The sequence below is a fragment of the Dufourea novaeangliae genome, unplaced genomic scaffold (genome assembly GCF_001272555.1).
Source record: "Dufourea novaeangliae isolate 0120121106 unplaced genomic scaffold, ASM127255v1 scaffold8, whole genome shotgun sequence".
NCBI lineage: Eukaryota > Metazoa > Arthropoda > Insecta > Hymenoptera > Halictidae > Dufourea > Dufourea novaeangliae.
The window spans coordinates 2,497,258-2,509,388 of record NW_015373923.1 but is presented as its reverse complement, the minus strand read 5'-3'; the positions used below and the strand labels follow the sequence as shown (position 1 = coordinate 2,509,388).

Here is a 12,131-nt window from a genome sequence, read left to right as displayed (position 1 = left end):
TCTATGATACATATAAAATATTTTTCTAGTAGCTTAATGAAATTTTTATGCATTGTTTTAAATGTACAAAATATGCAATGATGTTTAACTTGTATCTCAAGCAGAGCCAATTCATTATCCGTATTTTTTAAGGAAACAGTAAATTTGAAGTGATTATAATTAAACATAATGCCTAAAGCAATATTTAAATTACTCTATGTAATTAATTATCTCCTATTGAACACAAATGCACTGTCAATTTTTTTTACATCATGTAAAATAATTTAGTACATTACATTCATTAAATTTTATCCTTTTTCCTATTTTTATCAGATACTGTGTACTTATCGTAACTTTTAGTTGGATCAAAAGGTTCCCACCTACTAGCAGGAAATATGTGCTTGTTTCTTTCATACCAAGACCTGAAAATAATTTAGTTTAAAAAAGGGTGTATTGGTGTAATATTTGTTACGTTATAGAGTTTAATACCTAAGCAACACTTTTCCAGCATGAGACTCTTCTGTTTCAACAGAAGCATCGTGCATAACACGTATATCATCATGGACATCAAATGTAAAAAGTGGCCCACTCTTACCTCTCGCCTAAAATAAATGTCTAATAAATGACTGTCATGAAGAAATGTCATCTTATGTAACGCTTACCTTTGTCACAATGAAATCATAAAATGTATAATGATGTGGTAAAATAAGATCTTCCTTTACATACATTAGCTGATCAGCCATGACTGTCTTAAGTTCACTGAATTCACGTCTTAAAACTTCTAGACATCTTTGAAGTAGTTGATAGATAGAATTACCTGCCAACAGTGCGAACTAATAACAATTAGTACCAAATTATTTTCCTAATGAATATCATTGTATAAATAATACATAATAGTGTAGACCTTTACCTTTCTTCATAATAACACTTCGTCTGTGTCCAGAACCATCCCAGTAACTGAAAGTAATTTCAATTTCTTCTTCCTTTAATGCATTCTGTTTCATAGCCCATTCTTGTCTTAATTCTTCTCTTAATCTGTTTTCTTCTTCTTCCCTTTCCCTATCAGGTAGAAAACTTGTATCTACATCTGGATTTTTCTTTATCTTTTTTATTACTGGATTACCATCAGTATTATCTTTTGTTTTCTCTATCTTTGGCTCTGATTCTTTATCAGAAACTTCAGTTTCATCTTCGTCTAAATTAAACGATAATGCTTGTATTTGTTTTTTCTGTTTATTCTTTTCAGCTTGCTTTGCAGCAAGAGCCCTTTCCTTCTCTTGTTCTTTCTCACGTTCTTTTTGGGCAAGTTTTCTTTCCCGTTCCTTTACTATATTCTCTTGTTTCGCTTTCATTTCATTTAAAGTCACCAAACCAATAGTAGATGTTTTTAACTGTTGCTCAACAGCATTGTAATGCGTTGCAAATTTATTCTCTATGTTGTGAATCTTTAAGTCATCTTCTATTTTCTTTTTTCTCAATTCTATTTCTTGCTGAGCTATTTCCCTCTTTTTCATTAACTGCATTGCTCTGCCAGCTTCGCTGGCTGCTCCTTTGTAGTGTGCCATATTTCTGTGTACGTTTAAAATTTCAAACAGATACTGATTGTTTGTGTGTGCTACACTGAACCACTGAAAAGTAAAATTATATACAGATAGAAATATAAACTATTCATACATTGAAATTATTCTTTAAATACATTAAAAATAATGGAAGGAATGTAAACAAATGTTTGGCACTTGAGAGTTTGTATATTAACAAATAATTTAATAAATACATTAGCGATAAATGAAATACAAACAATTATAAATGGAGATATTTATAGACCACAAGATTGTCTCATGTTATATGGTTATTGAGTAAAAAAGAACTGAATACTACCGTAGTGGATGGAAACTGCGTCGAGTAGAGTTTTCTCCAGTTTTCTCGAAGAGTTTAGCGATATACAATATATACACTGATATAAACTTTTGTATCTGTAGTTATCTGCCACCTGGCGCTGAATGCTGCAGCACAGACCTTCAGAACACACAAGTTGTTTCTGCGTTGAGAGACAATAAAATACAATGCTATACTTTATCTATTTATTTAAATATTTCATACAAAATTTAAAATATATAAACATAAACATATGTATAAATTCCAAACAATATCCGTCATATAAGATATACACGATAAATAAATATGTATGTCGGGACTTGATTGTAGTTTTGCGCGTTAATTTTGAATATTGAAGTTTGTTAATAATTTATTGATTATTTCAGATGTTCAGTTTTGATGTTTAATTTATCGATCCTAAGTTTTGTAAATAATTTTATTAATAAATTTATCGTTGAGTTTAGCCGTGTGTACTTCTATTTATAAATCGTTGAAATTCTAATTGTACATCATACATCTCACATACACGGGGTCTCTACAGCATGCTTCGGGGGCTCCGTGACCCCACATTCTCAGCCCACGTGATTAAAGGCGCCTCCACCGGGGCCTCCGTGCAGCGTTTATGGCGCCTTCACCGGGGCTCCGTGACCCCACGCTCTCACCGTGCAGGGTCTATGGCGCCTCCACCTGGGCTCCGCGACCCCACGGTGTCTCCCCACGTAATCAATGGCGCCTCTACCGGGGCCTCCGTGCAGATCTATAGCGCCTCCACCGGGGGCTCCGTAACCCCCACTCTCACCCCACGTGATCAATGGCGCCTCCACCGGGGCCGCCGTGCAGGTCTATAGCGTCTCCACCGGGGGCTCCGTGACCCCACGCTCTCACCGCGCAGGCTCTATGGCGCCTCCACTGGGGGCTCCGCGACCCCACGCCCTCACCCCACGTGATCAATGGCGCCTCCACCGGGGCCGCCGTGCAGGGTCTATAGCGCCTCCACCGGGGGCTCCGTGACCTCACGTTCTCACTAGAGATGATGTGAACTGCTACTTGTGAATCACTCGTGATTCGATCACGTTCGTTCTCAATCACGGTAATTTTTCACAGTGATTCGTGATTTCTCGTGATCGTTTCTGATTGGTGGAGAAACCTAACAGTTCTTTACACGCGACACATAATCTGTATATTTTATATTTTATATTAACGACATCAAAACAAAAATTCGAGTTATATCGTATAAAGTGAAAGAATAATTAGAAACAATGAAGAATAATGAATAAATTAATGATTATAAATTATAATCTACATGTTACCTAGCAAATCATTCTTTTAGAATTTCTTGTTTTTTCTACTGATTTTTACAAACACAGTAATGTAATTCATCGTAAAATCATATTGAATACGTTTTTCTGTTTAAAGATTAATGACTTACGATTGCAGTGAACAAATTCACTCAAGATAAAAAAATCGCAATCACGCTCGTGAATGAAGTTAAATCACGATCGTGAATGAAGTTAAATCCCGATCGTGATCGTGATTCGGCGATCACTGTGATAAATCACCGTTAGTGATTTTGCACGCCATCTCTAATTCAGGCAAGTATTTTGTGGCAGCAGTAGCAAGAATTGTTTATGGATGTGTGTGTGCTCGTACGATAATGCATTAGATTAGATGCATACAAAAAGTGCATACCTATATCTGGAAATGTAGCGACGACTTGTTATTGCATTGTGACAGATTCATATCGTATTGAAATTAAGAAAAATTAATTGAAAAATGCCGGCGGTAATTGTTGGCCCTCCTCAACGTAGCGAGCAGATGTGGCAGGCGTTAAAAGCTCATATCACTAGAGAAAGGCAACGAAAGAAACAAGGTAACCTTTTTTACGTATGACATTTTTCTGTAAAAAGTATTGTATTGCAACAATGCAGTAGCCAAAGGTCAGTGAATACCCCTTTTCCTGTATTCTGTTACCAATTATATTTGATGATTATGTTAAAAATAAAAAAAATTGTATTTAAGAAATGTAAACACAATTTCATGAAGTCCACTTTTATATATATAGTAATTGAATATTGCTATAATTTTTCTAAAATTACATTCCTTTGTATAGTTATATTATCATACTCTACTTCGTGTTTCTTGTAAATGAATAGAGCAAGAAGCAGACGCGGAAGAGGAACGCTTGAGGAAGGAAAGGGAACGTCAGCAGAAACAAGATGTAATGACTTTAGGTGAGACTAGGGAGCAAATATCGAATCTTGAGAACGAACTCTCACAATTGAAAGATGAGAAGCATCAGTTGTTCTTACAATTAAAGAAGGTTTTGAATGAAGATGATAATAGAAGAAGACAATTAATCAAAGAAACAAAGTTTGTATGCGTTTATTATGAAGTAAAATCTATAGTTTATTGATGTGTCATAATTTAATGTTAATACTTTACAGTGTTTGTTCGGAAGTACTTACAGCAGTAGGAGGATATCCTGGAACAGGTCCTAGAGTGGTTCATCCACAAATATTCCTCCCATTACCACAAAGCAGTAGTCCTCTTTATAAAGTTGCTGTTGGCACACCAACACATACTTTGCTACCGAGTGTAAGTGCATATTGTTTCATACCCTCCTGTAAATAACTGCAACACCGCATACGCTTTTGTTTTCTCAGGGACCATTAAAGAGAACTCATAGTCCATCACCACCACCACAAGCCTCTCCATATCATACTGGTTATGGATATAAACCACCACCTTCGATTCCAAGTTACAATCCCCCACCATCCAGTAAGTATACAGGCAAACATTACTTATACTTTTGTGTTAAAAGATATGTATTTACAAAGATAAAAGAAAGACGGTATTAAACGTAGATATTTGTGTCTCTATAGAATCTGAGGAAGCAGCTAGGAGATCTGGCGATTCCCGAGCTGTTCTCTGGAACAGTGAGTGAATATAAACCTTCTTTAATTTTCGTGCTCTTGTTTTAAGAAAACATCAACAGTAGCGTCTACATTTCCGATTGTTAACTTTGCCACCGTGTATTGTCTTGCAGAAAACAATCAATACTCTGCCTCCAGTTTCTATTCAGCTCCTACTGGTCAAAGCGTGTACAGTTATTCGGCGGCTACCACGCAACCATCTCGGGAACCTGAGCCAGCAAAGTCCGTGTACCTTTCAGGAAACAGAGGGACATTGTCGACACATCAAACGGGTATATTAAAATCTCTATGTATCAATATTTTATGTCGAAATTGAATTGCATTAAAAAAATAAAAGCATTGAAATACTTTTATATTCGTTAGCCTATGTAACCGGCTTACATTCGCTGGATCATAAAGGTGCATACGCAGAAGATAAATTTTATTTGAGACCGAGTAGCCATGTTACCGTTCACGGTGGTGCTATTCCCATTCAACAACCACCGCAGGTAAGTTTTTGTATTTGAATACTATAATATTTACACAATACGATATTTTTACGCTGTAATTGTATTTAGGGTGCGAAAACTGGAGGTATTACATCAGGATATCCGGTCAGAGCACCACAACCACCACCTGCTCCGTACCCACCACCACCACCTGGAACTTACGTTAGTGCTTCTGGTGCTAACGTTCCTGGACGGTTGTTGTACACTCAACCTGGTGCAAGGTATCTCCAGAGAGAAGTTTAGGACACTGATTATCACTTTCTTAACTTGAGGTATCTCAAAATATTATTTGGACATTTAACGATACCACATAAAAATTGTTTATATGTCGTTAACTGATCGCAGTATGCAAACATTGTACAAATACAAAATCGATAGATGCGTAACTCTGATAAGAGGTATATAATACTGATTTTTATTTATATATTTGTTTTTTCATATAGTACGTATATTCTTTGTGAAAATAAAAATCCTTGATTGTTATTATCATCCAATATAAAAGTATATAAAAGAAAATATTTTATGTAGACATAAATTTAACATAACTCATTCTTGCAATATTCGCCATGGTATAAAGTAACAGGTAATTATTATTAATACTTGGTCATCACTGAACGTATCCCGTCATTTAATTATAATTGATTATAATGAATTAAAGTTGAATTCCTAATCGTTTCTCATTTTCTCTGTGATTTGTGGTGAACAAATGACTGCGAAGATCGTAGATATCGTCCACCGTAACCTGACAGACCTTACAGGGAATATTAGTATTTTCTGGTTTTCTTGGATCCCTGTCACATTAAGGAAACCATGATTAGTAATTGATACATTAGTTACTGTACATCTTCAATTTTTTACTTACTCCATTGTTAGTTTCCGTAACATTGTCACGTGTTCTATAAGTTCTTGTAACTGATTGGTCTCTTCTAATTCCAATGCATTGTGTAACTTAAATATATTGTTGACAATCATAGACGTCCGACTAGGTTGCAGATACAAAGACTCATCGTATAAATTCCATTTATCAAAGTTAGTAATTGATTCAATAGTTTGTGCTTTTCTTGGTTTATCAATGAGTTTTAGTAACGCGTCTTTTATTCTGTTTTGACAAATTATAATTTCTTCCATGTTATCGCTGCTCTCGGATTGGTGATTGATTTGAATTCCAATGTTCGTCCAATGACGCAGTCTGTTTATCTAATGAACGAAAGAGAATCAATGAAAGCATGTGTATAAAAAAATGAAGTTATGCCAAGCAATCACTCACATACTGCAGATCATCTACGGTAATCTCAGCGTCGAAATTAACCTCTATGTCGTGCTCTGGAAACATACTTGTTTTGGTAGTTGGATGAGATCCAAGTCCGCACAACGCGCCAACGTAATAATTTCCAAAATTATTCCGTCGCAATTCCATACACGGTGTGAAAATCAGTGCGATTAGAGCGGTCAAGCCAGGAAGACGTGGCATTAACGTTGTGTTGTACAACGTTAACGAACTGCCGTATACATTTTGAGAAACAGAACCAGCGACGAGAAGTCTCTGATAAGCATCCTCTGGGTCGGTGTCCAGAAGAACCGCGTTGACGGAGTTCGATGCCATGTTCACTTTTTTATCCCTGCCAGCCATAGTAAGATGTTTCAATTCAATTTCCAGAGGTGAAAATGGCCCTCGCAGGTTCACGGTTGTATAACACTCCGAACTATGTGGTGGATCCGAGTAAATGTCCGGCATGTAATCTTGATTGTACTGTAACTGTTCATACTGATAACACTGCTCCTCTGACATGTCTTCTTGTTTCAATCTTAAATCATGATTGAAGCGTGAAAAGTAGCCCTCTTCTTTTTTTATTGCGAACCCTTTATCGATCAGACTTTGGTTGATACTAATTTCCTCGTCATTGTGCTTATGTATCAGTTCGAACGCAGCAACGCCGTTCACGATGGAATAAATGTCGCCGTACAGTAGACCCGGTTTATTAATCAACATCCAGAAAAAGTCGTAGGCAGCCTCCGACCAATCGTCATTTAAATTGTGCGCCACCGATGGTCGAATGTTCGCCAGAACGGATTCTATGGCTAGTGCCGGAATGTTAACGATGTCGCTGTTATCTAAACGTCTCAAATCGCACAGTCGGCACTCGCTCGAGTAACCGAAATCGAGGAAAAATAGTTGTACCAATATTTCGGGCGACGTTATGTGTCCCTCCACTAATGCCCGGTAATAAAATTTGCAATTATTTTCTTCGTACGGCGCGAGTACAATCGTGCCTGTTTCCGGAGCAGTAGTAAACATGTCCAAGTAATTTACTATTTCCACAATTGTAGACATTATTTTGTCTAGGTCTTTTTTTACTTTTGAATCGCGTTGTTGTACCCAAAAACGTCCGGGACTTTTAATCTAAAAATTTTAGTTATTAGTTAAGGATATGGAATGTTACATTATAAATACTGTTAAAAGATATACGTACATGTAGTATTATAATAGGAATACGAGATACTCGTAAACCCGGTAATCGTGGCCTCATACTGTCTTTAATAAGGTTGTCAGACGTGAAAAAGATCTTCCTCTTTAAATTCATTTCCTGCGCTCGTTGAAGAGCTGTTTCTTCGTTTAAAATTGGTATCTCCATGGGAATTTTACACTGTCTCATTCTGATGGCTTTGTAAACAGACGGAGATATTTTTCTCACTGCGTCATTGTTCTCATTTTGGAAAAATTCGTCTTTACTAAATTGAATGTAAACTCGAGTCGAAGCGTCGAAAGATACTTTTATTTTGCCAACGGAAGACGTTAAGTTTTGTCGAAAAATGTCTTGAATTCTCCTTGCGTACAGAAGTCCCGGCTGTCTTAGAGGCCACCCTTGTACATATACCGTTTTAGATGGGTCCAGACCGCCCAGTAACTTTATTCCTGCATGTTCATTAGTTTTTACTTCTAATACATGTTTGATAAAATAATTCGGGTAAAATGCTCCGGCGATTACAATTTTCAGAACAAATGGTCGTTCAGTTTCATCCCAAACTACTTTATTCAAGCCTGCGCTTTCTCTTATACCTAGTTTCTCCAATCTATTTGTTAATTCCGTAACAAGGGCTTTGACTTCACGCAACACTCTGATCTGTATGAAATTTCTTTGGGCCCATTTCTTTTCCGCAGCATCACTCGTTATCCGACGACTCGCTTTTTCGGTTATCCACACTTTATACACGTTCATGAAAGCTATGCAATCGCTACATGAACTGTCCGCCCAACTCAGTCTAACATTGTATGCCAGTAACTTCTGTTGGAATGGGCTGTTAAACATATCTTTGACAGCTAAACTGGCTGCAATAATAATCGTGTCTTTTAAGACACTGTAAACATGACCTAACATTATTAATTTTGTTATATGGATGTCCAGTGGGAGATTGGCCATAACTCGACCGAGATCTGTTAACTCTCCATTCAGATTTTGAATTTCATTGGGTTTATCGATTAATGCACCTGCTTCTTTCAACAGCAATATCGTTCTTTCTAAATTTCCAAGATTGGGAGGATCGAGGGAAAGTGCTAAAATAGCTTTGGGTTCTCCCATGTCCAACAATTTTGCTTTAAGTACTAGATTTGCTAGTGGTGCCCGTAACATTTCCGGTGACGCTTCTCCAGGCAGTACAGACTCGTAGAAAGCTTGTGGTACCAGTCTATATACTCGTCCATCCATTACTCGGCCTGTACGACCCGCTCTTTGGTCACAATTCACTCTACTCGCCCATGTAAGTTCTAAACATTGAAAGTTCGTCTTCTGATCAATAATAAGTTGTTTCGTTAAACAGAAATCGATTACATATTTTACATCAGGTACTGTGATACTGCTCTCAGCAATATTTGTGGACAAGATAACGCGACGATAAGTATGGGGTGGTTTTTGAAAAATTTGTTGTTGTTCTTCATTTGTGATCGAAGAGTGTAACACTACTATATCCCATTTAGCTTTTTCATGTTGTGGTAACGATAACAGATTATGCATTTCCTCGATCTCGTTAATCCCTGGTAAGAATACAAGAATCACATGCCTTTCATAGACATTTGTGTCTGGATCATAGTTTGCATCATCAGCTTTCATATCCACATCGTCAAGAATTTTGATCAGATTCACGCAAAATTCCATCATTTTCTTTGAAACATTTGGTTCTGCAGGATATACTTCAGGTAACTATAATGAAGCAATGGCACGATAGAATGAACAAATTCAAACATATTCTGTTATATTAAACCCTTGCCCTATGATTTTCTTGACGTCTGCAGTCTTCTGGATTACATTGTTATCGATAGTTTCCCAGAACGAAAGGAATTCTGTACTTATCGCAACTGTACTTTTATTGGAAAAGTTAAATATTAATACCAGCAACGTGGTACTTCACTCCGACTCAAAGAAAACCGATTAATATTCTTTTTTGTTGAATCGATTTTCAAATCGTCAACACGAGTCTGACTCAATGTTATAGAGCAAGGGATTAATACACCTAGAAATTATTTTATATATTTACCGGACCCAATGCACCCATTTGACAAAGGTAATATATAGCAACATTAAAGTAATTTTTTTTTGCAATGTCAATAATAGGCGCCGGTACAAGTTTGTCTCCTACCGGCGAAGAAAAATATTTTGCAAACCTATCTACTTCAAATGTTGCAGACATTAGAACAACTTTCACTGTACGTGAATTTGTACGTAATAATTTACGGACAACAAGCAAAAGAAAATCCATATTCTGGTCTCTTTCATGAACTTCGTCAAGTATAATATGTGTATAATCAAGCATGTTTTTAGAATTTATTAATTTATGTAAAAGAACACCACTTGTGCAGTAAGTCAAACGAGTATCTCTGCACGAATGATTTATCAAACCCACTTGATAACCAACAAGGGTACCCACAGGCCAATCTCTTTCCTGACTAACTCGTTTAGCAATACTTATAGCAGCAATACGTCTAGGTTGTGTAACTATAAGACAAATATTGACATGAAAATTTCACTTAAATTGCCAAGAATATTCTGGTAAGTAAAGCAAGATTACCTATGATGTTACAGTGAAGTCTTTTCCTGTAGCAGGAATCTAAAATGAACTGTGGTACCTGAGTAGTTTTACCACAACCAGTTGGTCCTTGGATTACTACAACTGAATTCGTTTCAATCATGGAAGCAATTTGATCTCTTTTAGAAGTAATCGTTAAGCTAGCGTTTGGCTGATAAGCAAAATCATATGACTTAAATATTTTCATGGTCTCCTCATTGTTCACATCTTGGGTAAGGACTGTGCCTTGTGATACAACATCATAATTGGTTTCATTATTTGTGTTATAACATTGTGCTGACTAGAGATAAAAGAGAGTTAAATAAAATCTATATTGTACTGGAATTATTGTTTACTGTACCTCTAATAGTTCATTTTCCTCTTTTTGCACATATTCTGCTGCATAGTCTGTTCCAACTTCCATACTTCTAATTGTTGTATTTAATTCTGCATCTAATAAAGACATGTCGTGCGGTACTTTTCTTCGGCTTGATGGACCAGGCAGTACCTTTCTTTGGAAGGAGCCTTTTGCGCTGAAAATGTCCAAGATATCCATTTTCAGCTGTGTGTCTACAAAACAGTGAACAGTTAACATTTGCTTGTAAGTAACCTATACAAACTTATTTTTGCTAAAAACAACTAAAGCAATCCAAGTGTGTACTTTACCTTTAATCTTCTTTATAAATTGTTTATACTTTCACAGTTTTTAACAATGATACAGTGTCATTATTTTCAATACCGTCACACGTGCCCGATTCTTACTGATTTCAAATAATTGAGGCACGTACTTGAATCGCGCGTTTATCGGTATCGATTTATATATACCCCACAAAAGTTTTAGCACCGACTAGGTATAGGATAGACCTATCATCTTATGGGACTTCGTGTCTCATGTTCTGAAATACCGATAGTGTAAAAAGTCAGGGATTTTCTGCTGCCCTCTACGTTATGAGAACGGTGAATTTGTGAACTACGTTAAATCTAAGAAGGGACCATGGTCGTGAACGGATTCTCTTCCGTCCGTTCGCTATAAAGTAGACGTATTAGAAAGGAGTCTTGGGTTCTAATCCCGACGGACCTATATTAGTTTTTCTTCGCGTACAAAAAAGTTATTGCGTTTAATATTGTTTTTATGGATATGTATATGTATTATTATGTACATTTGAGTAAATTATTTTATTATTCCATTGTTATTACAACAGTTTAACAGTGACAACGAACGCATGCATATTTTCAAATATCGGACTAATAGTATATTTTTATTCTATATTATTACATATAAGTGAGTAATACGTATCAAAAACGTAATCGAAACACAGATTTTTATTACACCACAAACATCGCATAAAAGATATTTCGTTATATTGACATTTGTAATAATTATGGATGTTGCAAGGAAATCAATATTATTGACATTATGGAACATATAACGAAATATCACTGTAACACTTAAAAAAGTTTTAAAGTTCCATTTATATCATTGTCCTGTGAAAATGTTCATACTTCCATTAGCATTCATATTCCAATCAAAGAATTTACAGAATAAGGAAAAGGAATCTAAAGTAATTTTCAGTAGTTCCATACATCTTTATCTCGAATAATTTTCTAAAACATTCAAAGTACTAGACATTTTTACACTTTGAATCTCATATCGATTTCTAAAATAATCCTAGTTCGATGTAATATAGAACGTGGTTTTATGAAATAGATTAGAAATTCGCAGCCATTGGCTCGATATTGTCTTCAGTTTATAGTACTTTACCGTTGACAATACCGATTGCCCAGGCCTCACCACGAG

At 36.1% G+C, this 12,131-nt stretch overlaps 3 protein-coding genes across 3 annotated transcripts; 1 reads left to right on the top strand and 2 right to left on the bottom strand.

The window, feature by feature from the left end:
* Positions 1 to 280: 280 nt before the first annotated feature.
* On the bottom strand, positions 281 to 1,969 carry LOC107194869 (protein FAM50 homolog). Its single transcript, XM_015584576.1, has 5 exons — positions 1,858 to 1,969; positions 890 to 1,607; positions 642 to 796; positions 469 to 581; positions 281 to 401 (listed from the first exon to the last, which is right to left on the bottom strand). Exons 2-5 carry the CDS (start codon positions 1,542 to 1,544, stop codon positions 281 to 283), a joined length of 1,044 nt encoding a protein of 347 aa, XP_015440062.1. The 5' UTR covers positions 1,545 to 1,607; positions 1,858 to 1,969.
* A 1,489-nt stretch (positions 1,970 to 3,458) lies between these two features.
* LOC107194849 (G protein pathway suppressor 2) lies at positions 3,459 to 5,676 on the top strand. The gene is made up of 8 exons (XM_015584555.1): positions 3,459 to 3,724; positions 4,008 to 4,224; positions 4,299 to 4,449; positions 4,518 to 4,632; positions 4,737 to 4,790; positions 4,901 to 5,059; positions 5,151 to 5,275; positions 5,345 to 5,676. The coding sequence occupies exons 1-8, from the start codon at positions 3,628 to 3,630 to the stop codon at positions 5,516 to 5,518; spliced, it is 1,092 nt and encodes a 363-aa protein (XP_015440041.1). The 5' UTR covers positions 3,459 to 3,627; the 3' UTR covers positions 5,519 to 5,676.
* Positions 5,677 to 5,841: 165 nt separating this feature from the next.
* Positions 5,842 to 11,104, bottom strand: LOC107194680 (probable ATP-dependent RNA helicase spindle-E). The gene is made up of 8 exons (XM_015584337.1): positions 11,000 to 11,104; positions 10,695 to 10,903; positions 10,337 to 10,634; positions 9,806 to 10,263; positions 7,747 to 9,471; positions 6,543 to 7,676; positions 6,138 to 6,472; positions 5,842 to 6,066 (listed from the first exon to the last, which is right to left on the bottom strand). The coding sequence occupies exons 2-8, from the start codon at positions 10,887 to 10,889 to the stop codon at positions 5,928 to 5,930; spliced, it is 4,284 nt and encodes a 1,427-aa protein (XP_015439823.1). The 5' UTR covers positions 10,890 to 10,903; positions 11,000 to 11,104; the 3' UTR covers positions 5,842 to 5,927.
* Positions 11,105 to 12,131: the final 1,027 nt, after the last annotated feature.